Genomic DNA, 27687 nt, shown 5'->3' with positions numbered 1-27687 from the left:
AACTAAAGACAATTATTAAAATAGATAACATCTTATCTCGACAGAGTTATGCATTATTCAGTCATTATTGAGAATCTAAACTAGCAGGAAAACCAACAAACGTAAAAATGAAAGAGCCAACATATGCAGTGCCTTCCATTAGGTTTGGGATAAAGGTACATTTTTCCTTGATTTAAGCCTCTGCTCCACATTTTAAAATTACAATTCAAAAAATTCTGACATGAGTAAAATGCACATTGCAGACTTTCATTTAAGGGTATTTGCATACATTTTGGTCACACCATGTAGAAATTGCACTTCATATATTCAGGGCACCATAATGTTTGGGACAATTGGCGTCACTAGTGTTTGCAGTTTCTCAGGTATGTTTCATTGTTTTATTAGTGCAGACACCTTGGCTTGCTTCTACCCTTTAAAAAGTGTGCACTTTAATTTCATCTGAATTGATTTATTTGTAATTTTAAACTGTGGAGCTCGAGAGTAAATCAAGGAAAAATGTGTCTTTGTCTCAAAACATTTTGGAGGACTGTGTGCTGTCACACACGTGCACATGGGAGGCAGCTAAAGGGCTTGAGTGAAGGCAGTTTGGAGGCATGCCGGGGTGTGGCAGAGTGCACTGACTCTTTTTCTCCCTTGCCTGTAGACCATTCCCGGGGGATATCACCTGGCTCTCCTGACATCACTTCCGGGACTGAGCCAATGGAAGTCGGCCACACCAGCTCCAGTCCCTCTGATGTCACGTCCGGCTATGAACCAATGGTGGAAGACCACGTGCTGGATCCATATGACCTCACTTCCTGTCTCCCCCTTTAAAACCTGCCCCTTTTCCTTTGTTTCCTCAGTCTTGTTTTGGACTCAGTTGAATGCACTTCAGTGCTGATTATTTGTTAAAACGACTTTTGCAGCCAGAATACCAAATTATACGGGTGGCTGCCCCAAACCTTTATCTGTCCATGTCTCGTTCTTGTGACAGTGCATAAATTAAAAGGAGCACACAAAAGAATATAACCATGGTGAAGGGGGTCGTCAGTGATGCTGACTATCTGAATGACCAGTCATCTCAAAATTAATTATCTATATTTTCAGCTTTTCTACTGAAAAGTTAGTCCAAAAGTAACCTATCTTTTTTGTATAAATAAAACATTAACAGCAGAGTTGGATACACTGATGAACAAATTTTAAAAACTCACTCTATCCATTAACCTAAATATGGAGCTTTTTTTCCTGTTTCTTCAATTTTACTAATTCTGCAAAGTATTAGTACCTGAACCTAATGAATTCTTGTTAGTTTTATACTATTTAAGATTCTTAGTATCATTGCAGAATGACTATATATGGATTGGGAGATTTTCACAATGTGTTTATTATTTGTAGACTGTTTAATCCTTCTTTAGTATGACAGCAGGTGTCCTAAGTGATCTGAGGATTCAAAAGTTTCAGTCATAAGGCGGGCTATGCTGCCAAACTGACTGTAGTGGACTTTCCGGTTAACCTCATTAAACCGGTTATAATTGTCATTGGAACTGTGTCAAGGCCTATTAGGTTACATTTCTACTAATTCTGCTTTTGTGTCTCTCTTTTTCTTATCCTTCCAGTGTATCCATAGAGATGTTAAGCCTGAGAATATTCTCATCACCAAGAATGGAGTCATCAAGCTTTGTGACTTTGGCTTTGCCCGCATTCTTAGTGAGTATTCTGGACTTTGGCTCTTAGAAGATATGTGGTTACGTGTTAGCAAGGAGAAGCACATGTATTGTTGTTATTGAACTGACTGTTTGCAGGGCAGAGATCAGTGACAGACTCCTATTTAGTTTTCTTATTTAGAAGAGATAATTTCCCTCAGGCCCTGCCATTTCTTCCCATTCACCTTTATTGCATGCCTACTTGGTGCTTCATAGGGAACCAAAGATTATTGCAATTGCTTTGAGAAAAAAAGCAAGAGCCAAACCTAGAGGGGACTCCTGCTCATGTCATACACACACCTATACTCACTCATACTGGGGCAATTTAGAGTCATGAATAAACCTAACATGCACATCCTTGAACTTGCAAATTCCTCATAGACATTCTTGGGTTTAGAATCAAACCCAGGTAATTGGAGCTGTAAAGCAGACGTACTAGTTACTGTGCCCTTTACTGGATTTTTTTGAAGTTTATTGAAGGTTTAATTACTAATCCATGCAAATCCATCTCTGTTTTCTTAGTACAGATAGGTCCATAAATATTTGGACAGAGACAACTTTTATCTAATTTTGGTTCTGTACATTACCACAAGGGCGGCACGGTGGCGCAGTGGTAGCACTGCTGCTTTGCAGTTAGGAGATCTGGGTTCGCTTCCCAGGTCCTCCCTGTGTGGAGTTTGCATGTTCTCCCCGTGTCTGCGTGGGTTTCCTCCCACAATCCAAAGACATGCAGGTTAGGTGGATTGGCGATTCTAAATTGGACTTGGTGTGTGCTTGGTGTGTGGGTGTGTTTGTGTGTGTCCTGCGGTGGGTTGGCACCCTGCCCAGGATTTGTTCCTGCCTTGTGCCCTGTGTTGGCTGGGATTGGCTCCAGCAGACCCCCGTGACCCTGTGTTTGGATTCAGCGGGTTAGAAAATGAATGGATGAATGGACATCACCACAATGAATTTCAAATGAAACAACTCAGATGCAGTTGAAGTGCAGACTTTCAGCTTTAATTCAGTGGGTTGAACAAAACGATTGCATAAAAATGTAAGGCAAGTAAAGTATTTTTTTAACACAATCACTTCATTTCAGGGGATCAAAAGTAATTGGACAAATTAAATAACTGGAAATAAAATGTTCATTTCTAATACTTGGTTGAAAACCCTTTGCTGGCAATGACAGCCTGAAGTCTTGAACTCATGGACATCACCAGATGCTGGGTTTCCTCCTTTTTAATGATCTGCCAGGCCTTTACTGCAGCGGCTTTCAGTTGCTGTTTGTTTGTGGGCCTTTCTGTCTGAAGTTTAGTCTTCAACAAGTGAAATGCCTGCTCAATTTGGTTAAGATCAGGTGACTGACTTGAACATTCAGGAATTTTCCACTTCTTTGCTTTAATAAACTACTGGGTTGCTTTGGCTGTATATTTTGGGTCATTGTCCATCTGTATCATGAAATGCCACCCAATCAATTTGACTGCATTTAACTGGATTTGAGCAGACAGTATGTCTCTGAACACCTCAAAATTCATTTGGCTGCTTCTGTCCTGTGTCACATCATCAGTAAACACTAGTGTCCCAGTGCCACTGCCAGCCATGCACCCCCAAGCCATTACACTGACTCCACCGTGTTTTACAGATGATGTGGTACGCTTTGGATAATGAGCTGTTCCACGCCTTCTCCATACTGTTTTCTTGCCATCATTCTGGTCGAGGTTGATCTTGGTTTCATCTGTCCAAAGAATGTTTTTCCACAACTGCGCTGGCTTTTTTAGATGTTCTTTAGCAAAGTCCAATCTAGCCTTTCTATTTTTGAGGCTTGTGAGTGGGTTGCACCTTGCAGTGCACCCTCTGTATTTACTGTCATGCAGTCTTCTCTTTATGGTAGACTTGGATATCAATACGTCTACCCCCTGGAGAGTTTTGTTTACTTGGTTGGCTGTTGTGAAGGGGTTTCTCTTTTCCATGGAAATGATTCTGCGATCATCCACCACTGTTGTCTTCTGTGGACGTCCAGGTCTTTTTGTGTTACTGAGTTCACCAGTGCTTGCTTTCTTTCTCAGGATGTACCAAACTGTAGATTTTGCCACTCATAATATTGTAGCAATTTTTTGGATGGGTTTTATCTGTTTTCACAGCTTAATGATGGCTTCTTTCACCTGCATGGAGAGCTCCTTTGACCGCATGCTGTCTGTTCACAGCCGTATCTTCTTCATGCAAGCACCACACCTCAAATCAACTCCAGGCCTTTTATCTGCTTAGTTAAAAAATGACATAACAACGGACTTGAACACACCTGCCCATTAAATAGCCTTTGAGTCAATTGTCCAATTACTTTTGAGCCCCTGAAATGAAGGGATTGTGTTAAAAAAATACTTTAGTTGCCTCACATTTTTATGCAATCTTTTTGTTCACCCCACTGAATTAAAGCTGAAAGTCTGCACTTCAACTGCATCTGAGTTGTTTCATTTAAAATTCATTGTGGTAATGTACAGCACCAAAGTTAGAAAAAAGTTGTCTCTGTCCAAATATTTATGGATCTATCTGTATTTGTTGGCATGTCTCATGTGGTCATATGCTATCTGATAATATATATTTCCTCAGTTTAATTCACCATTTGTGACCCGAAACAGATAAGGTTGGTGTTCTCTCACTGAAATGGAAAAATGCCAAACCACAAGAATCAATTAGAAAAGGATCCACAAAATAGGTTGTGGACACCAGGGTGTGTACAGCTCCACACACCCCAGACACAACAACCACAGAGCCCACTACAGCACAGTACAAAGCACCCAGCAACACAGTCTACAGCACACAGCATTATCCTTCTCTTCTTCACCTCCACTCCTCCTCCAACAAGCTTCATCTCCCTTCCTCCTGACTGTGGCTACTCGAATGGAGTGAGGCAGCTGCTTTTAATCAGGATTAATTGGAACTACTCCCAGGTGTGATGGAAACCCAAAGCAGGGTTCTACAGCTCCCCCTGAAAGCCCCCATGGAACCCAACAAGGCTGTGCCAAACTCCAACTCCCACCCTGCCCTATGGGACTCCGTGGTGCCGCAGCTGTCCAGGAGGGCTCCCCTATAGCGTTCCGGGGAAGGTAGGGCCTTGTGGATGCTCTCTTCCCCAGTCCTTCCATCAAAGTGTCGTCCTTGCCAGGTAATAGTCATGGCTGCCAGTCACAAGGTGTAAATCGAGAAACCATTCCAAAACAAGTAACCAGTGAGACAAGAAAACCTATCATGTCACTAAAATATGATACAACACTCATAGTTAAAAAGAATGGAATCTATTTTTGTATTCTGTTTTCAAAAACAAAACACGACAGTGGCATTCAACAGAACAAACATATAATAATAACGTATCAGATACAACAATTTATCTTAAATTGATTACAATAAAAGCGGGAGAAATAACAGAAATCAAAACAAAAAGATTCAATCCCCATGCAAAAAAAAGAGAAAACGAAGAAAGACTCAAGCAAAATAGAGAAAAGAAACAAAAACCCCTCTGTGTTTTTTAAAAGAGATGATTAAACAGTTAATTTTTTAAAAACGTTTTGGACATATTCTCTAAGAGAAAATTAGATTTTTTTCTAATTTGACATAGTATGGGACATCACTTTCCTATTGAATTATTGAAGGTGGGCTGGGATTCTTCCTGTTAAGCAAGATAGGTCTGCATGCTGGTAGTGTGGTGTACAGTGCATCCGGAAAGTATTCACAGTGCATCACTTTTTCCACATTTTGTTATGTTACAGCCTTATTCCAAAATTGATTAAATTCATTTTTTTCCTCAGAATTCTACACACAACTCCACATAATGACAATGTGAAAAATGTTTACTTGAGGTTTTTGCAAATTTATTAGAAATAAGAAAACTGAGAAATCACATGTACATAAGTATTCACAGCCTTTGCTCAATACTTTGTCGATGCACCTTTGGCAGCAATTTCAGCCTCAAGTCTTTTTGAATATGATGTCACAAGCTTGGCACACCTATACTTGGCCAGTTTCACCCATTCCCCTTTGCAGCACCTCTCAAGCTCCATCAGGTTGGATGGGAAGCGTCGGTGCACAGCCATTTTAAGATCTCTCCAGAGATGTTCAATCAGATTCAAGTCTGGGCTCTGTCTGGGCCACTCAAGGACATTCACAGAGTTGTCCTGAAGCCACTCCTTTGATATCTTGGCTGTGTGCTTAGGGTCGTTGTCCTGCTGAAAGATGAACCGTTGCCCCAGTCTGAGGTCAAGAGCGCTCTGGAGCAGGTTTTCATCCAGGATGTCTCTGTGCATTGCTACAGTCATCTTTCCCTTTATCCTGACTAGTCTCCCAGTTTCTGCCACTAAAAAACATTCCCACAGCATGATGCTGTCACCACCATGCTTCACTGTAGGGATGGTATTGGCCTGGTGATGAGCAGTGCCTGGTTTCCTCCAAACGCAACGCCTGGCATTCACACCAAAGAGTTCAATCTTTGTCTCGTCTCATGGTCTGAGAGTGCTTCAGGTGCCTTTTGGCAAACTCCAGGCGGGCTGCCATGTGCCTTTTACTAAGGAATGGCTTCCATCTGGCCACTCTACCATATAAGCCTGATTGGTGGATTGCTGCAGAGATGGTTGTCCTTCTGGAAGGTTCTCCTCTCTCCACAGAGGACCTCTGGAGCTCTGACAGAGTGACCATTGGGTTCTTGGTCACCTTTCTGACTAAGGCCCTTCTCCTCCGATTGCTCAATTTAGATGGCCGGCCAGCTATAGGAAGAGTCCTAGTGGTTTCAAACTTCTTCCACTTACAGATGATGGAGGCCACTGTGCTCATTGGGACCTTCAAAGAAGCAGAAATTTTTCTGTAACCTTCCCCAGATTTGTGCCTCGAGACAATCCTGTCTCGGATGTCTACAGACAATTCCTTTGACTTCATGCTTGGTTTGTGCTCTGACATGAACTGTCAACTGTGGGACCTTCTATAGACCGGTGTGTGCCTTTCCAAATCATGTCACATCAACTGAATTTACCACAGGTGGACTCCAATTAAGGTGCAGAAACATCTCAAGGATGATCAGGAAACAGGATGCACCTGAGCTCAATTTTGAGCTTTGCATGAGGAAAAAAATTGAATCCATTTTGGAATAAGGCAGTAACATAACAAAATGTGGAAAAAGTAATGCGCTGTGAATACTTTCCGGATGCACTGTAGGCTATTACAATCGATTTCTCCCTATGCACTTTAATAACATCAGGGAGTATACCAAATATTTGCATTAGTGAATTTGGTGGGATTGTAACACTAAGGCTGTTTGAGAAGTATGTATAGATTTTGATTAAAAATGATAGTTAATTTAGTGCATTCCCAACACACATTACCCAGTGATGCTGGAGCTAGATGCTCACAGGTTTGGCCTTGCTCTGGGTGTATTTTGGACAATTTATAATGAGACGAATGTGATCAATGAAAAAACTTTAGTTGAATTATGAAATGCTTAGCACAGATAGAGTTGGAGTATATTGTATGCATGGCTGAGTTACACTCCTTTTCTGAGATGCTGGTTGAGAGGTCCCTTTCTCAAATTTCCAGGGATCCTTTTTTTGAAATGTTTTATATCTTGTTCAGATACTTTCTGAGTCTTCATCAAGCCTAGTCAATATGGCCTCTGGGACCAATATGGGAGTAAAATGTTTAAAGTTGGGAAGATTTCTTTTAACTAAATTTCTTATTTGCAAATATGAAAAAAGGTGTGTCGCTGAGAGGTTGAATTTGGAGCATAATTGATCATAGATGCCAATACATTGTCTACCTAAAGATCTTTATCTCTAGCAGTTTCCATGTGTTACAACTGAGTACGTCTTGGAAGGCTGAGTGTCTGTATCTTGAAATGTGTCCTGCACTGGTTCCATATTTTAAGTAATTGGTGGATCACTGAAATACTGGTGTATTGATGATAGTTAGTACTGAGTGGAGTACAAAGCAGGGAATACAAGGAAGAATTAGCACAGGATTTGTCTTCCATTGCAAGCCAGGGTGGTGTGAATGTATAAGTATCTGCTGATTTCCAAGGTTTTTTTGTGTATATTTGCTGTCCAGTAGAAAAATTGACAGTTAGGTAGTACCATGCCAACTTCTGCTTTAGATCTTTGTAGTGTCGACTTTTGAATCCGTTGCCATTTTAAATCCTAAATGAATGTTGTTATAATTGAGTCTAATCTATTAAAGAATTATTTGACAATGTTGAAATGCTAGAGTGTTAAAGGTAGACCATCTGTTAACATCTTTTTTGATTTGATGACTGGTACTTAAAAACTGTATTGGAAAAAATCTTTATATTTACTTGTGATTGTTATCCCCAGATATTTAAAATATTTTGATATTATGGACAAAGAGCTATTCAATATTTGATATGATAGAGAGCTCACTGAGAATACTATACTTTTATTCAGACTAATTGTAAATTCAGAAATCCTGTGGAATTCATCTTCTGTGCTTAAGATTAATAGCAACAATGATTGTAGGTCTACTATATAAAGCATCACAACGCCTGCATACAGTGTTATTTTCTTGAGTCATTCTCTATTAATCCCCTTAATCTCTGTTTTCTTCCAGAGATGAAGAGCCAGTGGCTCAATGGCTAACACAAAAAACATTGGTGAAAGTAGACACTGTTGTCTAGTACCTCTTTATCTCTAGGCTGAAGTATTCAGAATTTGTGTTATTAATGCAGACTGTGGCTTCTAGACCAGAATAGAGAAATGTAATCCATGCAGATATAGTGGGCCAAACCTGAATCTGTGCAGTCTAGTAAATAGATAACCTCATTCAACTCTATAAAAGGCGTTTTCTGCATCCAAAGATAATAAGACCTCTGGTGAGTCAGATTTTGTTGGCAATTATACATTACATTACACAGACACTGAAGGTTTGAGGCTGAGCGTGTGTCCTTAATAAATCCAGTTTGACCTTAAGATATTACCAGGGAAAGCACTTTCTCAGTTCTTCTAGCTAGGGTATTCAGTAGTATTTTTAAAATCTTGCAAGGATTCATTGTGTCACCGCCAAATTCTGAGGCCAACATTTCATATCATTTTTGTGTAACTGCAAGACCGTTCTGCGTGAAAATCCCAGGAAATCAGCAGTTACAGTACATAACTACTCAGTCCCGGCTGTATAGCTCCAACAATCATGCCATGGTTGAAATCACTGAGATTACATTCTGGTGTTTGATATGAACATTAACTGAAACTCCTTACTGGTAGCTGTAGGACTTTATGCATTGCACTGCTGCCACTTGTATGGCTGATTAGATAATTGCATGAATAAGCAGGTGGTCAGGTATTGGTAATAATTTGTGAGTGTATATACTTTTATAGACTTGCCAGCGACTTTAGTTTTGCTCTAAAAAAAAAAAAAAACTGAGTAATGTTAAAATTCACCGAATATTTCTTATAAAACTCACTCCATGAGTGTCAGCTCAGTTTTTTCAACAGTTCAAAATTTTGTCATATTTTGTAGAAATAAGTTGTTGTATTTTGAAATGTAGAAAGCAAATGACATATCCATTGATAACTTTGAAAGTAGGCAAGTAATCTTAAAATGACAGTCGGAAAAGATGTTTCATCCCACCTTTTGTGAATACAAAAGAGAATGACTAAAGACTATCATTAGTAAGTAGGAAGTGTTTTCTTTTTTTAAACCATTGACATATAATAATCATTTGTTCGGAAATGTACTGTAGACATATGATAGGTACACTTCTTATAGCACCATGAATTGAGGAGATTTCAGCACATTTTAAGCTATTTAAAAAATATTGAAATTATTAAAATTTTATGTTAAGAGGGGTTCTTTAATCGGATGGCTGGCCCAGCACTGACTCAGCTGTGGAATAGCCAATAGGGGAGGCAGCTTGATGGCTGAGGTCTCCAGGACTCTGAACAAATCCAAATCCTATTATGTGATACCATCTACTGTTAAATTCTGCTCTGTACTTGTAAGATTTCTATTGCACTATTATATTGTATTGAGGATTACTTGTGTCCTGTTCTGTATATTGTATTGTATTGATCCCCTTTTTTTGACACCCTCTGTATACCCAGCCTACCTGAAAAGGGGTCTCTCTTTGAACGGCCTTTCCCAAGGTTTCTACCATTTTTTCCCTACTTGTTTTTTTTTTTTTTGAGTTTTTTCTTGTCTTCTTAGACAGTCAAGGCTGGGGGGCTGTCAAAAGACAGCATGTCTTGTGATTTTGGGCTATACAGTATAAAATAAATTGTATTGTATTGTATTATGTAAAAGAATACAGTGTCAGTGGCAGTTATTATTTTGTTCTCAAGGTGAAAGGAAAAGACAGTATTTCCATAAAACTAAATCATACATTAAAATAGGTGTATTGGAAGTAAGGTCTTAATAAAATAAATAAAGGCTTAATGGGAAAAAAAGCTTAATAAATCAATTCACACAAAAACAGGAATTCCGTATTTAGAATTCAATAAAAGGAATACATCTCTTAAAAATAAGAATATCAATTTAATTTAATTTAATAATAAACATGGCTAGAAAAATGGGAAGAATTCTCAAACCTAAGTTTCAAATGAACAATCAGAATAAAAGGCCAATTAAAAAAATAAATAAATAAAAGGCCTTTCTAAAACTTGGAAAAACCTTTAAACAAATTTCCTAAACAAAGAATATTCTCAAAAGTTAATTTTAGTGAAATAACCTTGTTATAAATTGGTATTTTCTTTCACTTTTGTGGCTTCTTTCAGTTCCCTTTTCACAATATATGCATCTGATTGGGTTTATTTTCTATCCAAGGGATTCATTTTTTGCATTCAGAAGTTTACTTGGAAACATTATACTTTTTATCCTTATTTTGCAACACAATTTAGCATTGTTGTTCCCATGGTAAATTTATCCAGAAGGCATTCAGTCAGGGGTTGGTGGTTTGGAAGGTCTGCAGTATTTGACATCACCAGAGTGACTATAAAAAGGTGGACATCTCTTAAATGTATCAGATTTGGATAAACACAGAGTATCCAGAGTTAGAAATTCTTTAGTGTTTCTATCTTTGGTTGAACTAATTATACTTCTTGTTTAATGACTTTCATTCTTTTTAACGATTTGGCATTGGTGAGCAATAGTCTTGATTTTATCTTTAAATATAGATATATAGTTAGAGAAGGGAGTTAAACAGGGAGAATGTGAAACTCAAAACCACAACAATTAGACTGGAGCTTGCGAGCACCTTAAATAGGAGGCTCATGTGGCAGTCCTATTAACAGCCCACCTACAGTATTAAGAGGATACACCTTCTTAGGGTAGAAGGCAACAGTCACATGAAAACAAAATTATTAATAAAGATCCTTACACAACTGTTAACAAAAAAGGAAAATAATTTTTGAAAAATAAATGAAATACTGTACTAGAAGAAAAAATTCAGCACAATATAATTGACAAATAACAAAACGATTTACATGGGAAAAAAGAAATGAATAAATGACAACAAACAAAAAGAAAGGCGGGGTTGAACCACAGCAAGGACCTTAAACACATAAATCAGTAAGGTTTTTAACATAGATAGATAGATAGATAGATAGATAGATAGATACTTTATTAATCCCAAGGGGAAATTCACACAATCCAGCAGCAGTATACTGACACAAAGAAACAATATTAAATTAAATAGTAATAGAAATGAAAAAATGAAAAAAATAAAAATAAAATTAATGTTAGCATTTACTCCCCCGGGTGGAATTGAATAGTCGCATGGTGTGGGGGAGGAACGATCTCCTCAGTCTGTCAGTGGAGCAGGACAGTGACAAAAGTCTGTCACTGAAGCTACTCCTCTGCCTGGAGATGACACTGTTCAGTGGATGCAGTGGATTCTTCATGATTGACAGGAGTTTGCTTAATGCCCGTCGCTCTGCTACAGATGTTAAACTGTCCAACTTTAATCCTACAATAGAGCCTGCCTTCTTAACAAGTTTGTCCAGGCGTGAGGCTTCTTTCATCTTTATGCTGCCACCCCAGCACACCACCGCGTAGAAGAGGGCATTCGCCACAACCGTCTAGTAGAACATCTGCAGCATCTTATTGCAGATGTTGAAGGACGCCAGCCTTCTCAGAAAGTATAGTCGGCTCTGACCTTTCTTACATAGAGCATCAGTATTGGCAGTCCAGTCCAATTTGTCATCCAGCTGCACTCCCAGATATTTATAAGTCTGCACCCTCTACACAGTCACCTCTGATGATCACAGGGTCTTAAGATCACATATCTTAGGATGCTTTGGAAGTTCAAAATGTAAGATGTTATTGAAAATCTTAACAATCGATAGAAAAATGTTTGACCTTTTGATACACTTTTAATAGCACCACACATTAATATAATTAATGTATAATGTACATTAGGTCACTTCAAATATTAGAATTTTAGGGGAAAATTATGAATTCTTAAGTCGAGCTATATAAAAAAAGTCATTAACATTGGACTCAATTTTAACAGCATTATAAATGAATGAATGCATTTTAGCTAACTATATCAATTACCAGTTTTAGAGGAAAAATAGATATAATTAAAAATCTAAGCAGCAGGAATTAATAATGGCCAAAATTCAAAAGACCTTTAATAACTCTCTAAACTGATAAATTTCTGGACACAAATCAAAGAAAAAAAATTAATTATTAAGAAGCCTTAGAGAGGCCCACTAAATTAAGCTAATTAAAAGGGCAATCTATCTATCTATCTATCTATCTATCTATCTATCTATCTATCTATCTATCTATCATACCCAGTATGTACAATTCTTTGTTGATTTAATATTAGTCCATTTTAGGTCTCTTTGAAAATTATCCATCTAGAGTGATGATACATATCATTAAAAAATTTAAGTAGTAGGTGATACATATTTCATACGCTGTTAAAAGAATCATAAATCAATTAGATTTCTAATACATTTTTGGTCACTTTGAAAATATACAATTTGAAGGAAAAATTAAAGTTATTCTAATGAGTTATTATGTCAGAAAGAGAAACCTTTCCTTTGCAACCTTATCAATTTAAAGACACAAAAGGTTTCTTGATCATTCAAGGAGGAAGTTCATTTTTTTAACCTTTAGGCTCATTATCACAATACATCGCTTTGTTCCATCCATCCATCCATTATCCTACCCGCTATTTCCTAACTACAGGGTCATGGGGGTCTGCTGGAACCAATCCCATCCAACACAGGGCACAAGGCAGGAAACAAACCCCGGACAGGACACCAGCCCACCGCAGGGCATGCACACACACACACACACACACACACACTAGGGACAATTTAGAATCGCCAATGCACCTAACCCAGTTCCCAGAGGAAACCCACGCAGACACGGGGAGAAATCATGCAAACTCCATGCAGGAAGGACCCGGGAAGCGAACCTGGGTCTCCTAACTGCGAGGCAGCAGCGCTACCCACTGCGCCACCCTGCTTTGTTCCAGCTTCCGAAATAATTACAGAACAGGATATTGTAGGCTTGACAAGGAGCACATGAAATGAAAACTGATATTTTAGAAATGTAATGTGGGCTCCAATTAGCATCAAAATCCCTTTAATACTGCTGTCATTTTATTTCTACATTTACTTGTATTTTCTTAGCAGATGCTTTTATCCAAAGCTACTAACAAGAGAAGTAAACATAATTGAATACATTTTAGTCTGCAAGTGTTACAGGATAAGGTTACAAAATTGATCAACACAAGTGAGGAGATTAGAACAGAATGTAAATGAGTTACAATTCCCAGATTTACAAAAACGTGACAGTTAGACAGAAATTCACCAAAGAATAGAGTCTTCACATGCTTCTTAAACACATTGAGGGAGTCAGAATGTCCCACTCATTCCAGCAGCTAGGAGCTACACTTGAAAAGATTGTGAACTGAGATATGATGCCAAGCATAGTTCATCTTCAGATCTGAGTGGTCGAGATCTAGCATAAGATCTAGCATAAGATCTCAAAAGTGTCTCTTTATATATATATATATATATATATATATATATATATATATATATATATATATATATATATATTATATATATATATAGATATATATAGATAGATAGATAGATAGATGCTAACCCATTGATTACTCTGTAGGCAGGCATTAAGGATTTGAACTTAATATGTACCTCAACAGGATGCCAGTGTAGCAGTCTGAAAAGAGGAATGACATGTGTCTTCCTCTGGCTGGCCTAACACCATTTTGAATCATCTGCAGATGCTTGGTGGCACATCCCGGTACTGCAGTAGTCCAGATGTGACAAGAACAAATCTGGACCAGGAGCTGTGCTGCAAACTCTGTCAGATATGTCTGTGTGATCTTGTGGATGTTGTATAGAATGAAACTGTAGCAAGATGGTTAGTAAAGGACAGCTGGTTATTGATTATCACCTCAAAGCTGTGAACAAACTTGATGGCATGCAGAATAGACAGACAAGCTGGGGTAACAAGAAGATTTGTCTTTGCCAGGTTGAAATAGAGATGGTTTTGCAACATTAATGAAACATGCTAAGATTCTAGCTGAAAACCGTGTGGTTCTCTGGGGGCAACGACAGGTACAGCAGCATAGTACTGATAAGGAAAGCTATTGAACATGATGATAATGCCTAGGGGGTGTCTAGAGAGAAATAGGCCCAGTAGCGATCCATGGAGAATATCTGTGCTTGCCTAATGCTCTCTCCATTTTATGCCACAAATGGCAACATATCAGAATAGTGGCAGTGGTGCTATGTTCAGAGAATACCATATTTTTGAAACATATTATTTAGGAAAACAACATATTTTATCTTCAAGCCATCAGGGCAGATTTTCAACAAACAATGATGACCGCATATTTCGACATTGACAGGTCTGATCATAAAGAGTTTGTTTCCCATGAGCAGACTGTTATTCAGTTACATTATACTGAAGCGCTGAAGTGTCTACAAAAAACAAATTAGTAAAAAAGATGTCCAAAGCAGTGGTGCACACAAAACTGAATTTTGCACCATGACAACACACTTGCACAAACAATGTGGATGTTGCTTTGCCTCCTTATATTCACCAGATCTCTGCCCCTATGACTTCTATTGTTTCTGAAATTAAAATTGAGAATTAAGGAAAGAAGATTTGTTACTGTGCAAGAAATACAGAAAAAATACTCTGGAAGGATCTAGACACGGTAGTAAAAGATGAGTACAGGAACTGCCCCAGCACTTCTCCCGTTCCTGGAAACATGTATATAACATCTCAAGAAGAGCATTTTCAAGGTTACCATAAAGGAATTTCTGAAAGTTTTATAATAACGTTTTTTTCTTTTATCAAATCCAAGAAATGTTTTTAGAATGTTAAGTCAAGTCCAGTCTCAGTTAGACATGTCACTTATGATGGAGGATCACCCTATGCACTGACTGCCAGGCACTTTCTAGTTGTTGGTGTTAGTTAGTAAAGCCACATGAAACCAGTAGTGGGCCTTCCTTCATTCTAGTAGGAGACTGGCCTCTAGATGCTTTGTTCATATATTTTTGGTAAACAGCTAAAACTCAAGGTTCAGGAATGGGAATGAGCGAGCTGCCTCTTTGCACCTTTGTCTGTTTATGTCAGTTGAAAGTCTAATGAGATGAGTGCTTAGGCAGAGTTCATCAAAAATGTTGTACAAAGGTGTTAACTCACTATTATAATGAAGTTACACATTCAAGCAACAGAAGCTCTTTTAATCAGTGTTACCAGTATTTTGTCCTATATTTTCTTTTACTTTATGTCTTTAAAAAGGCTAAACATGTTGCTCAATAACTTTAGTATGAGTTCAAAAAATAATCCAGCATTGAAGTGGCATGGTGTAAGGAAGTGCACAGCTACTACTATATATGTTTGTCTTGGCCTGAGTTGCAAAGTCCTACTCTAAAATGTTTTTTTGTATCCATTTCTCTACAGCTGGTCCAAGTGATGACTATACAGACTATGTGGCAACCCGCTGGTACCGTGCCCCCGAGCTACTTGTAGGGGACACCCAATATGGTCCTCCTGTAGATGTCTGGGCCATTGGTTGTGTTTTCGCTGAACTTCTGTCAGGAAATCCTCTATGGCCTGGCCGGTCAGATGTGGACCAGTTGTACCTTATCCGTAGAACCCTCGGTGAGACTGATATCATTGGTTCAGAAAACTTATTTGTGAATCATCTTGTATTTTCACTTCAGTTCTGTCTTCACTATGGTCACAAAGACCTCATATTCCAGTGATTTGTTGTTCTATTCATTCACATAAGAAAATACAGTACTAGAATCTGTGCCAACATACCACAAGGCAGACAATGCTTCCTTATATTGGAGTACATGTTCCAGAATTTTGGGAAATTACTCAAACTATAAATATAATTTTCAAAATCTTTATAAAGATACACTACTGCACTTACATGATATTCTGGGTTCCACAATAAGGAAACTCCAGAAATTACTGAATTCCTATTCAATTTAAATGCACCTGTTAACTTATTCTTTCATAGCCAATAACAAAGGAAACCAAATGGCATTGTAACAACAATAACAAAAGCCTTAGTAATAAATAAAAATGTGAAGAATATTTTAAAGCTTCATAATTAATATACTGGACAGTATTAAAAGTTTCACCTACACATCAGAGAAAGTTAATGACGAGGAGTTACACTTTAAATGCTTAAGTTTTACTATTTTATTTTTATAGCCCCACCCTTAACCCTCAAGAGAATTAAATTTTATATCCATGCATCCATTACTAAACCTGCCTCATCCAATCGAGAGTCCGTAGTCTATCCCAGTAGTGCTAGTGCTAAGGCCAGCCACCCACAACTGCTAATATCATATTAACTTTTTAGAGTTTCTTTTTGTGTTCATAAAAAATACTTATAAACATTTTGACAGTTGTTGCAGTGCTCAACGCCTGTAGTTGATGAGGCGTACTGTGCAAGAACAAAGTAGTTTGTACTGTTGTCTTTTATTTCCGAGTTGGCAATGATAGATTGACCAAGTAGCTCTGCAAAGAGCATTATTTTAGATCTATTTTGTGTGTTTTATTGACACTCATTACACACCCAACTTACCTGGAAAGGAGCCTCTCTCTGAATTGTCCTTCTCAAGAATTCTTCCATTTTTCCCCTACAAGGTTACCAGTAATTTGCTTTTGATCTAAAGCCTCAAAAACTTTATAATGGTACAAGATTACAGATCAAAGTGTTACATTCAAATCAGAATGGAGCTGCCACTTTTGCAGGATCTGCTACAGGATGAAATTATATTTATACCTACAATTTTTCATTATTTTTCCTAATCACCTATTTGGGTTCAAAAGAATACAGTTTCCTCTAACATGATGTTTTGTAATGATGATCAGAAAAAGCCAGGATTTGATCTATGGCAGGAATGTTCTCATATGCAAGTGTATGTAGCATGTCAGAGTGGGAGATCCAGTGAACTCATGATATTACCATCCAGGGTTGTGGGTGGGTAAATATTGTGTACAGAGAAGTGCTCACTTACTTACACAGTACTTCTGATACATCTGATTAACCCTTGGCCCATTTTCTAAGGAAATTTCCCGGACAGTGATAAATAAAAATGTATACCTTCAGCAATATATGGAAGTATACTTTTGCCATATTGTCCTGTTATTTCTGTAGTTAGGAGCACTTGCACTTCTCAACTATGTGAAATGGCCCATATTTATTCTGCTGCTGACAGGCTTGCATTCAGTCTTATGGTACCCCCTGTGGTTGCAGATTTTTTGTTCCAAACACTTCCTTAAATCAGTCTTAATTCCAATTGTTCTTATTGTTTAATTAATATAGCCATTTTTTCTTCTGTTAGTTTGCATGCACAAAGTGCCTCAAGTATAACATTTAAATTTTCAAGAAATACAGAAATGTTTATATTTGACTTACCTTTTAATGCTTATCTTTCTTTCATCTTTTTAATTTCACTTTTTCTGTAGAGTTTACCTTCTTAAATGTGTCCAAATACTGGCAATTAGTGAAGAACAGGACAGAAATTAAAGGGGAGCAGGCACTTAAGTATCAAATTCACTTGTGTGTTAAGCAGCCTAAGGCCTCATTAATCTGTTTCTTCTTTTCTTCAGGTGACCTGATTCCACGGCATCAGCAGGTGTTCCGATCCAATATGTTCTTCAGTGGAGTGAATATCCCTGATCCGGACACAACGGTACACTGAATGCAGTTATCTGATAGATCCATTTCTTCAGCTCTTCCCTAAAATTAAATATCTTGCCATTTGAAAAACAGGACAAAGTGGTGGGGAGTACTTTCAAAGATATTTTAAGCATGCTATTTGTGCTTCTACATTCAGTGAACCTTCTTGGCATACCCTTTATTTAAGCACCCTTCCTGTTTCCTCACAGCTCAGCCTCAATTTGTTGAATTATATGAGGGATATCCAGAAAAAAAGATTGCAACAGCTGTTAAAAATCGAAAAATGAATATATTTCAACCAAATTTACAGGGTGTGAACCCGGCCCGGACACAGACAGGCGGACATGTTAAAACACCACCACACGTTTAGTTACAGTTATATTTACAAATACTGGTCACAAAGACCCCAGTCCATTGGTCACTCAGACCCCAATCACACACAGTCCTGGCCACAATGCCTTTTCTTCGGGCCGCCTCCACAGCTCCTCTGAGCTTTGTCCTTCCACCTCCCGACTCCAGCCTCGAATGAAGGGAGACGGCCCCTTTTATAGAGTCCCCGGATGAGCCCCAGGTGTTCCCGGCATTCCTCCTCTAGCCACGCCCCAGCATGGCAGAAGTGCCGGCTGTCCTCCCGGCAGCTCTCCGGGCGCCCTCCTAATTCTTCCCCCCAGCACTTCCTGGTGTGGCGGAAGTGCTGGGGTAACAGGTCCCCAAGGCATTGGGGTGCCTCCTGGCGGTGACCACGGGCCCTACAGGGTGGAGCTTCTATGCCCTGTACCCGTGGTCCCCAAAGCAACCAGGAAGGCGACCTCCACGTGATCCAGGGTGGGCACAGACCCACATCCGGTCCCTCATGGCGTCCCGGCCGGGTCATGGCCCCTGGCATCCTTGACAAGGGTATGTTCCAAAATATGTGTTTATTTCTCAACATAATCGCCGTCAACTTCGATGCACTTCTTCAGCCTGGGCACCAGCTTTTTTATACCCTCGTCGAATATGCTCCGCTCCACCTCCGAAAGCCACTTCTCCACTGTCTCCTTCACCTCCTCATCGTTGGAAAAACGTTTCCCACCCAAGAATTCTTTCCATAAGTTTCCGCAAGCTGACGATGGATCTCGGCCGTGGATCAAGTGAGGAACATGATGACCGAACGAATCGCGCATCGGCGGTATGTGGAGCAAACGGCCTCAGCAGAGGTTGACGAACTCGCTTGCTGTGATGACATTTCACAACTGACTGACTTGGTCCCGGGCTTATTTTGACCATTAGGACCCCCCCTACATGCAGGTATGCCAACCTTCAAAAAAAAAAATTCTCTGCACCCTCCAGGGCACTTGTAACCTTTTTTTTCTGGATATCCCTCGTAGTATTAATATGTAGCACAGAAGTGCTGGCTCATCCTGGATCTGATTTGGTTCCGTAGTTAAACATAGCATGTCATATCACAGATCTACTTTGAGATCTGGTGACTGCAATAAGATGAATTCACCGGAATGTTGCTTTCAATTCCAGGAGTTTCCTAGTTTTGTATACAGTAGTCCACAACTACCACGAAGAAATGGAAAAACGCCCCTCTTTTTAATTAATCTTAATTCCCACTGATACTCTTTAATGACTGGGACAGGTTATAGGAAAGAAACACTAGGAGTCCATGGATCCATCTTGCAGGATTTGGTTTGGGGGGCTTACTTGTCTCCTTGGTAAAAAGCAGAGGCAAGATTTACTGGGACAAGGTATCTGATCACCTCTGTTGATCAGATGTTCTTTTCCTTGGCAGCAGCAGCAAATGGTCTTTTTCAGGAGGTACGTTCTCCATAACACAGTTGGGACAGTCCAGGAAAGGTGCAAAGAATGTGGCAATGAATGCATCTTAAAAGAATAACCATTGCTGTCAGTTCCCTGTCCAGTCCAGTTGATCATCTGATATTTGATGAAATAATCTTTTCAGAATAGAGTTCCCCAACTTGTGCGGGATGCTTTGGGTCAAGATGGACCAGCATTCCTGGTCTGCATTTTCAACACCATGTGATCTGTCATATGAGATGGGCATACCTAATGAAGTGGACATTGTCAATTACTGTATGTGTGTGTCTGTGTATGTACTGTTATAAGAAATATAAGAAAGGTTAGTGTCCCAAATTGAAAACACCTGTTAAACCATGATATTCTGCAAAAAGAAGTGCAAAGTTTCAGGTAGGAAGAAGGATAACAAAGTGTTGCTTTGTTAGAGCCCACTGTTCAGTACTGTCCTCTGTCAATTGATACTGGTCTTCCAGTGGTGTCTTCCTTTATTGTGGCTCAGGTGGAGTAAGGGAGTACAGTATAGAAAATGTGTACCAACAAAATGAGCAAAAAAACCCCCCACAAAACATGACAAAGCTCATGTGAATGTATGCGGTCAGTGTTTTTGAATCAGAAATGAAAGAACCTTTCCCTCACTCTTTACCTTTTTTTTTTTTTTATTATCATGGGGCTCCAATTTTCCCCCAAAGACATGCGTGTTAGCTTGCAATTATGAAGCTCCATTGATTGTACACAGTATACATGTACTCTCGTGGTAACTTTACTCAAGGCATGCATTCAAAAAAGTGGCGGAACATTCCTTAAAATATTCTGATCCATGTTGATTTGATGGAATCCTACATGAGTCTTGCATATTCCGGCAACTTAACCTGCTTTCCTTTGCTGTGTCCTGCATGTATGGAGTTGCAGTCACATGACAGATGGTTTGGAGGAGCTGACTGTTTGCATTAGAAAGCAGGAGTAGCTACTAATATGGCCATTGAGTATACTGTGTGTGTAAAATTATAAGTCCCATGTATAGTGTCCCAGATCCTCCCAGCATGAAGTTTGCATGTTCTCCCTGTTCTTGTGTGGGATTCCACAGGGTGCTCTGTTTTTCCCCCCACCGCTCAAATACATGATGGTTAGACAAATTAGTGGCTCCTACTGTATTTAGCTAATTTTCTTTATTGTAGGAGGAGGTCTTTGGCCTTTAGATTTTATAAAAAAGTAATTGAAGCACACTTGTTTTAAGAACAGAACAATATAACAACAGAATAATACAATTTATTGGATTAGATCAGAGGGCCGCAGTGGCTGCAGGTTTTTGTTCTAACTCGTTGCTTATTTAGAAAGCAATTCTTGCCAATAATTTAATTTCATTGCTTTTTAGTTGCTTAAACTCTGCTACGTCAGCTCATTCTCATATCCTAGATTTTCTTCCCCTTTCTAAGGATATCATGCAAATGACCTAAAGGCTAAAATGGAGGAGTAATTCTCAGTGCTTCACTTTTTTCTCTTCACTTTCCTTCCAAGTATTTAATTAAATCAAATAGTGCATGATAAATACACACAGGTGTAAATGGTAACAAGCTAAATGCAGAAATGCTGGTCTCATTTGTCATTTTCATCTTATTGCTAATTAGGAGCAATTAAAAACTGAGAATTCAGCTGTTTAAGACTAAAATAAGCAATAATGGTTCAAAATCTTAACGAGCGAGACAACTAAAATGAAGCAGAAGTGTCACTTGAGCAATAAGTGCTTCTTATTAAGCAATCGGGTTGGAGCAAAAACCTGCAGCCACTTAGCCCTCCAGGACCGTGATTGAGGACCTCTGGATCAGATAAGTATGATAAATACATATATATATATATATATATATATATATATATATATATATATATATAGACATGCAAGACTTGACACAGACAGATTAGATTGACAAACATATAACATATAGGCTGGCTGGTAACTGGTGTTTAGAGTTCTAATTTAACTTGGCACAGGTAAATAGTTTTATGATACCCAGTCCTTAAAGATGATGCCCAATGTTATGTGGAGTTGTGTGCTTTGTTGGTGCTCTGGGTTCAAGTGGAAGATTCTTCATATGTTGGAGTTCACTCTTTCTCTTTGTTGTGTGATCCTTGCTTCTGATTCCTCAGCTTGCCTTCTGCTGTCTTTTGCCACTTCATGGGGCCAAAGGCACAAGACTTTAGATGCTAATGTTCCCTTCTTGAAGTCATAGCTTCTCAGCCACGGCAGACTACTGGCAAACAGCTTTGGTTTGACAGACTGGGTCTCAGCTTCTGGTCTTTAAGGTTAAGAGTTCTAATTTGGCTCTTCAAGCAAGAGGCTCATAGCTTTTCAGGTCAGAGTTCAGGATTCAGAAGTTTTCAGTCATTCTAGGGAGTCCCCTCTTCCAGAGAATCCATAAACTTCTCTCCACTTGCCATTCTCTTGTCTCATCTCACTACTCTGAGAGAAGGATGCATGTGGTTTTAAAGGAGGGCTGAACCTTCTTGTGATTTTAAATAAAGTCACTTCCAGTGTCTTCTAATAGGTGGGTTCTTCTGTCCATCCTAGTTGTCATCCCATGAATTATAGATCTGTGTCCTTGCTTGAATCCATGTTGTGCCTCCTGGCTCAAGAGGTCTGCACAGGGGCCTCTGGAGAGATGTCAGTGCAACTACTGACTTACACCTTTATTATTAGATGAAGTTCGAGTAGGTGCTGGTGCAAGCTAAGTTTCAGCTTAGTTTAGAATGCAAGTGGGGCTTTTGAGCAGCTGAATGCCTGCATCCCCATTAAATCTACTTTCTTAAAAGGCCTGGTGTGCCACTAAATCCTAGCAGAATGGGTACTTTGCCCTACATTGGCGATGCTAAATTGGCCCTAGTGTGTGTTTGGTGTGCCTGATGTGTGTGTGTTTTTGCCCTGTGATGGATTGAAGCCCTGTCCAAGGTTTGTTCCTGTCTTGTGTCCTATACTAGCTGGGATGGACTCTAGCACTTCCTGTGACCCTGGCCTGGATTAAGCAGGTTAGAAATTGACAAATGACATGAATAGTGTGAGATGTAGTAGGATAACATCCAGGATGTGAAATATAGATTGAGACTCGATAATTAATCCTTCAGAAGTCCTGGAAACCTTATAATCAAAATTGTTGAAGTTCCCTGAAAATATACAATATTAAAATCACTCAGAGCTCATTCCTGGGTTTCTGAGAGAACAGACTCAAATACAAATATAGAAGTAGGTTGTTGTTAGAGGGGGTTTCCTCTAGCTGCAATGCTAGTCTATGGCAGAGTGGCATTTATGATGTTTTACTCCAAAATGAAGAAAAGAAAATTAAATAAATTCTGGATTTATTTCTAAAACATTCAGACAAAACAGTAAAAATTTCTTACATGATGAAATTTCAACCAAATGTTTTCTAGTTGTTGAAGCAAGCATGACCAGAGTTGGCAGCTTCTTCTCTCATACTCAAAAGTACTTGTGTGTAACAAAATGTTGCTGTTCTGCATGATGCTGATAAGAACTGTGGCTTTTGTTTGGGGACTGTGTTCCCATGTATGATGTGATTTGTCTATTTAAGATATTCAAAGGGCTGTGATGGACTGCCACCACATCCAGGGTTTGTTCCTGCCTTATACAATACAATACAATACAGTTTATTTTTGTATAGCCCAAAATCACACAGGAAGTGCCTTTTGACAGCCCCCCAGCCTTGACTCTCTGAGAAGACAAGGAAAAACTCCCAATAAAAACCTTGTAGGGAAAAATGGAAGAAACCTCGGGAAAGGCAGTTCAAAGAGAAACCCCTTTCCAGGTAGGTTGGGTGTGCAGTGGGTGTCAAAAGTAGGGAGTCAATACAATACAATATACAGAACAGAACAAATCCTTAATACAGCATAATAATAGAAATTTTAGAAGTACGGTTTAACAGTAGATGATATGACATAATTAGGTTTGGATATTTTTAGAGTCCTGGAGACCTCATCCATCTAGCTGCCTCCCTATTTGGCCATGCCACGGCTGAAACGTTGCTCCGATGAAAGGACCCCTCTTTCCCATGATTCCTGTGATCCTCCATCAGGGATGACTTTACCATAGGCAGGCAAACAATTTGGCAGGTGGGCCGTGGCACCAATTGCCACATTTGGGTACCGAGAAAAGAAACAGAATAGGTGACGGTTAGTATTCAAACATAATTATCATGTTACTTATGTTATACTGGAGTTATGTGTTCATATTTTCTTGTTCTTGTAATAATTCTTGCAGCCGCATTTTGGATTAACTGGAGGCTGTATAAAGAACAGTTTGAACAGCCAGTGAACACCGCATTGCAGTAGTCAATCCTACTAGAGATAAATGCATGAATTAATTTCTCACAATCCTGTTTATTTAGAAAGCGCCTTAATTTCCTAACATTTTTAAGATGGAAGAAACATGTTTTGGAAGACTTTGTAATATGTGCTTTAAATGACATGCTAGAATCAAAGATAACTCCTAGATTGCGGGCTGATTCAGTAAAATTAATTGGGATTCCAACTGAGTTAAATGATGACAAATATTGCTGTGATCAGCGTCATTCCCTCCAACAATTAACATCTCTGTTTTATCTGTATTTAAAGACAAGTAGTTCTCATTCATCCACTCCTTTAATTCACTAACACAACTAATTAAAGACAACATCGGAGAAACTTCATTTGATTTAAATGAAAGGTATAAATGGGTGTCATCTGCATACGAGTGAAAATTAACATTATGTTTCCTAATGAGAGATCCCAGTGGAAGCATGTAAAGTGAAAACAGTAAAGGTCCCAGTACTGAGCCCTGCGGGACACCATATTGAACTTCTGTGTATAATGATGGAGTACTGTCTGCACATTTCTGTACATACTGGAATCGATTTGATAAATAAGGACTGAACCAAGCGAGCACGGGGCCTGTAAGCCCAATATCGTTTTACAACAACAACATTTATTTCTATAGCACATTTTCATACAAACAGTAGCTCAAAGTGCTTTACATATTAAAGAATAGAAAAATGAAAGACACAATTATAAAACAAAATAAATCAACATTAACATCGAATAAGAGTAAGGTTCAATGGCCAGGGGGGACAGAAAAAACAAAAAAACTCCAGACGGCTGGAGAAAAATAAAATCTGTAGGGATTCCAGACCATGAGACCGCCCAGTCCCCTCTGGGCATTCTACCTAACATAAATGAAACAGTCCTCTTTGGATTTAGGGTTCTCACGGAAGGGCTTGATGATGATGATGGTCACGTAGACTTCTTCCTTTTAATCCGTCCATCATTGTTGGAGCATCATGAAGCTTTGAGTAGGTGGAGGTGGCGCAGGCCACCACCACAAAGAAACCGGAAAAAGAAACAGAAAAGAGAGTAGAGGTCAGTACCGATTTTAGAGCCACCATGAATAGTTATTATGATGAATTGAACATACAGAGTATCAGGATTAAGTTAAATTAGATTAAAATGAAGTTATAAAAGGCCATGTTAAAGTAATGTGTTTTCAGCAGTGTTTTAAAGTGCTCTACTGTATCAGCCTGGCGAATTCCTATTGGCAGGCTATTCCAGATTTTAGGTGCATAACAGCAGAAGGCCGCCTCACCACTTCTTTTAAGTTTTGTTCTTGGAATTCTAAGGAGACACTCATTTGAGGATCTGAGGTTACGATTTGGAATATAAGGTGTCAGACATTCCGATATATAAGATGGGGCGAGATTATTTAAGGCTTTATAAACCATAAGCAGAATTTTAAAGTCAATTCTGAATGACACAGGTAACCAGTGTAGTGACATAAACTGGTGTGATGTGTTCTGATTTTCTTTTCCTAGTTAGGATTCTAGCAGCTGCATTCTGCACTAGTTGCAAACGATTTATATCTTTTTTGGGTAGTCCTGAGAGGAGTGCGTTACAGTAATCTAGTCGACTGAAAACAAACGCGTGAACTAATTTCTCAGCATCTTTCAGTGATATAAGAGGTCTAACTTTACTTATGTTTCTTAAGTGAAAAATGCTGTCCTAATGATCTGATTAATATGTGATTTAAAATTCAGATTACAGTCAACAATCACCCCTAAGCTTTTTACCTCCGTCTTGACTTTTAATCCTAATGTATCCAGTTTATTTCTAATAGCCTCATTGTATCCATTATTGCTGATCACTAAAATTTCAGTTTTCTCTTTATTTAACTTGAGAAAATTACTATTCATCCATTCTGAGATACTAGTCAGACATTGTGTTAGTGAATCAATAGAATCAGGGTCATCAGGTGCTATTGATAAGTACAGCTGTGTGTCATCAGCATAGCTGTGGTAGCTCACGTTGTGCCCTGAGATAATCTGACCTAACGGAAGCATGTAGATTGAGAATAACAGCGGACCCAGGATAGAGCCTTGTGGAACACCATATTGGATATCATGTGTCTTCGAGTTGTAATTCCCACAACTAACAAAATATTTTCTCCCTGTCAGGTAGGATTCAAACCAATTTAAGACACTGCCAGAGAGGCCCACCCATTGACTAAGGCGATTTCTAAGAATGTTGTGATCAATGGTGTCAAATGCAGCACTCAGATCTAAGAGGATGAGAACAGATAAATGGCCTCTGTCTGCATTTACCGCAAGTCATTTACTACTTTAACGAGTGCAGTTTCTGTGCTGTGATTTGTTCTAAAACCTGACTGAAATTTATCAAGAATAGCATGTTTATTTAGGTGGTCATTTAACTGCATAATGACTGCCTTCTCCAGAACTTTACTTAAGAAGGCAGGTTAGAGATGGGTCTAAAATTTTCAAGAGCTGAGGGTCAAGATTATGTTTCTTAAGTAGGGGTTTAACTACAGCAGTCTTAAGACAGTCTGGGAAGACCCCAGTATCTAGTGACGAATTTACTATGTCAGAACATTATCAATTAGCACGCCTGATACTTCTTTGAAAAACCTTGTTGGTATCGGGTCAAGGACGCAGGTGGAGGGTTTTAATTGAGAGATTATTTTTTTAAATCAGGTAAATCTATCCTAGTGAAAGAGTTTAATTTGTTTATAACAGGATGTTGGGGTTTAGGGGAATCCTTAGTGTTGGGGAGATATACTATGTTATTTCTAATATCATTAATTTTTGATTGAAAATACAGCGACAGCCTCACAGGTTTCACTGGAAGCACTTAGGAGGCATTCCTTTGAGCTACCTGGGTTTAGTAGGCGATCAATTGTAGAAAATAAGACTCTGGGATTACTAGCATTGTTATTTATAATCTTGAGAAATAGCAGCGTCTCTCAAGACGGACAGTGTTATTGTATTCTGTTATTTTGACTTTTAATATTTCGTGGTGGATAGTAAGTTTAGTCTTCCTCCATTGACGCTCAGCTCTACGGCATGTTCTCTTTAAATCAGACACTCTTTGGGTCTTCCATGGTATAACAATGCTAGAAGATTTTTTCACTGTCTTTTCAGGTGCAACTATGTCAACAGCAGCTCTCACTTTAGAATTAAATCTTTCCACCTTACTATTTACATTGTCCTCGCTATTATAGCTGGCACTATAAACGGACTGATTGCTTAAAATGTTTGTAAGTTTTAAAGCTGCTGCCGAATCAAAGAAGCGTTTTTTAACAATATGCTTCTCATGAGTGTTTTTTATCATTATTTCTATATTAAAAGTAGAAGAAAATGGTCTGATAGACCAATATCAATGATCTGTTTTATATCAACTTTCAGTCCTTTAGTAATCACTAAGTCTAATGTATGACCTGCTTTATGTGTAGGCTGATTTATGAGTTGTCTCAAATCAAAAGAATCCAGGAGGTTCATAAATTCTTTTACTTTTAGATCACACTGATTATCTATATGAAAATTAAAGTCGCCAACTATTAGGAGTGTGTCATAGTTAGTAATTAAAATTGACATTAAGTCAGAGAATTCCTCAAAAACGCGCGCGTTATATTTAGGAGGTCTATACACGGATAGTACTAGAACTTGAGAATCTCCATGAATAACAACGGCGAGATACTCAAAGGACTTGAACTTA

General features: G+C 38.7%; 1 protein-coding gene across 3 annotated transcripts in view; it reads left to right on the top strand.

The window, feature by feature from the left end:
• LOC120538770 (cyclin-dependent kinase-like 1) overlaps positions 1–27687 on the top strand; it is a 73356-nt gene that overhangs the window by 22839 nt on the left and 22830 nt on the right. For all 3 annotated transcript variants that reach the window (XM_039768232.1, XM_039768234.1, XM_039768233.1), the window contains 3 exons: positions 1596–1686; positions 15606–15806; positions 17778–17860. In XM_039768232.1, the coding sequence (XP_039624166.1) occupies positions 1596–1686; positions 15606–15806; positions 17778–17860 (375 nt within the window). The remainder of the gene's footprint in view (positions 1–1595; positions 1687–15605; positions 15807–17777; positions 17861–27687) is intronic.

The sequence above is a fragment of the Polypterus senegalus genome, chromosome 11, assembly GCF_016835505.1.
Source record: "Polypterus senegalus isolate Bchr_013 chromosome 11, ASM1683550v1, whole genome shotgun sequence".
Classification (NCBI taxonomy): Eukaryota; Metazoa; Chordata; class Cladistia; order Polypteriformes; family Polypteridae; genus Polypterus; species Polypterus senegalus.
This window is presented reverse-complemented; position numbering and strand designations above follow the sequence as displayed.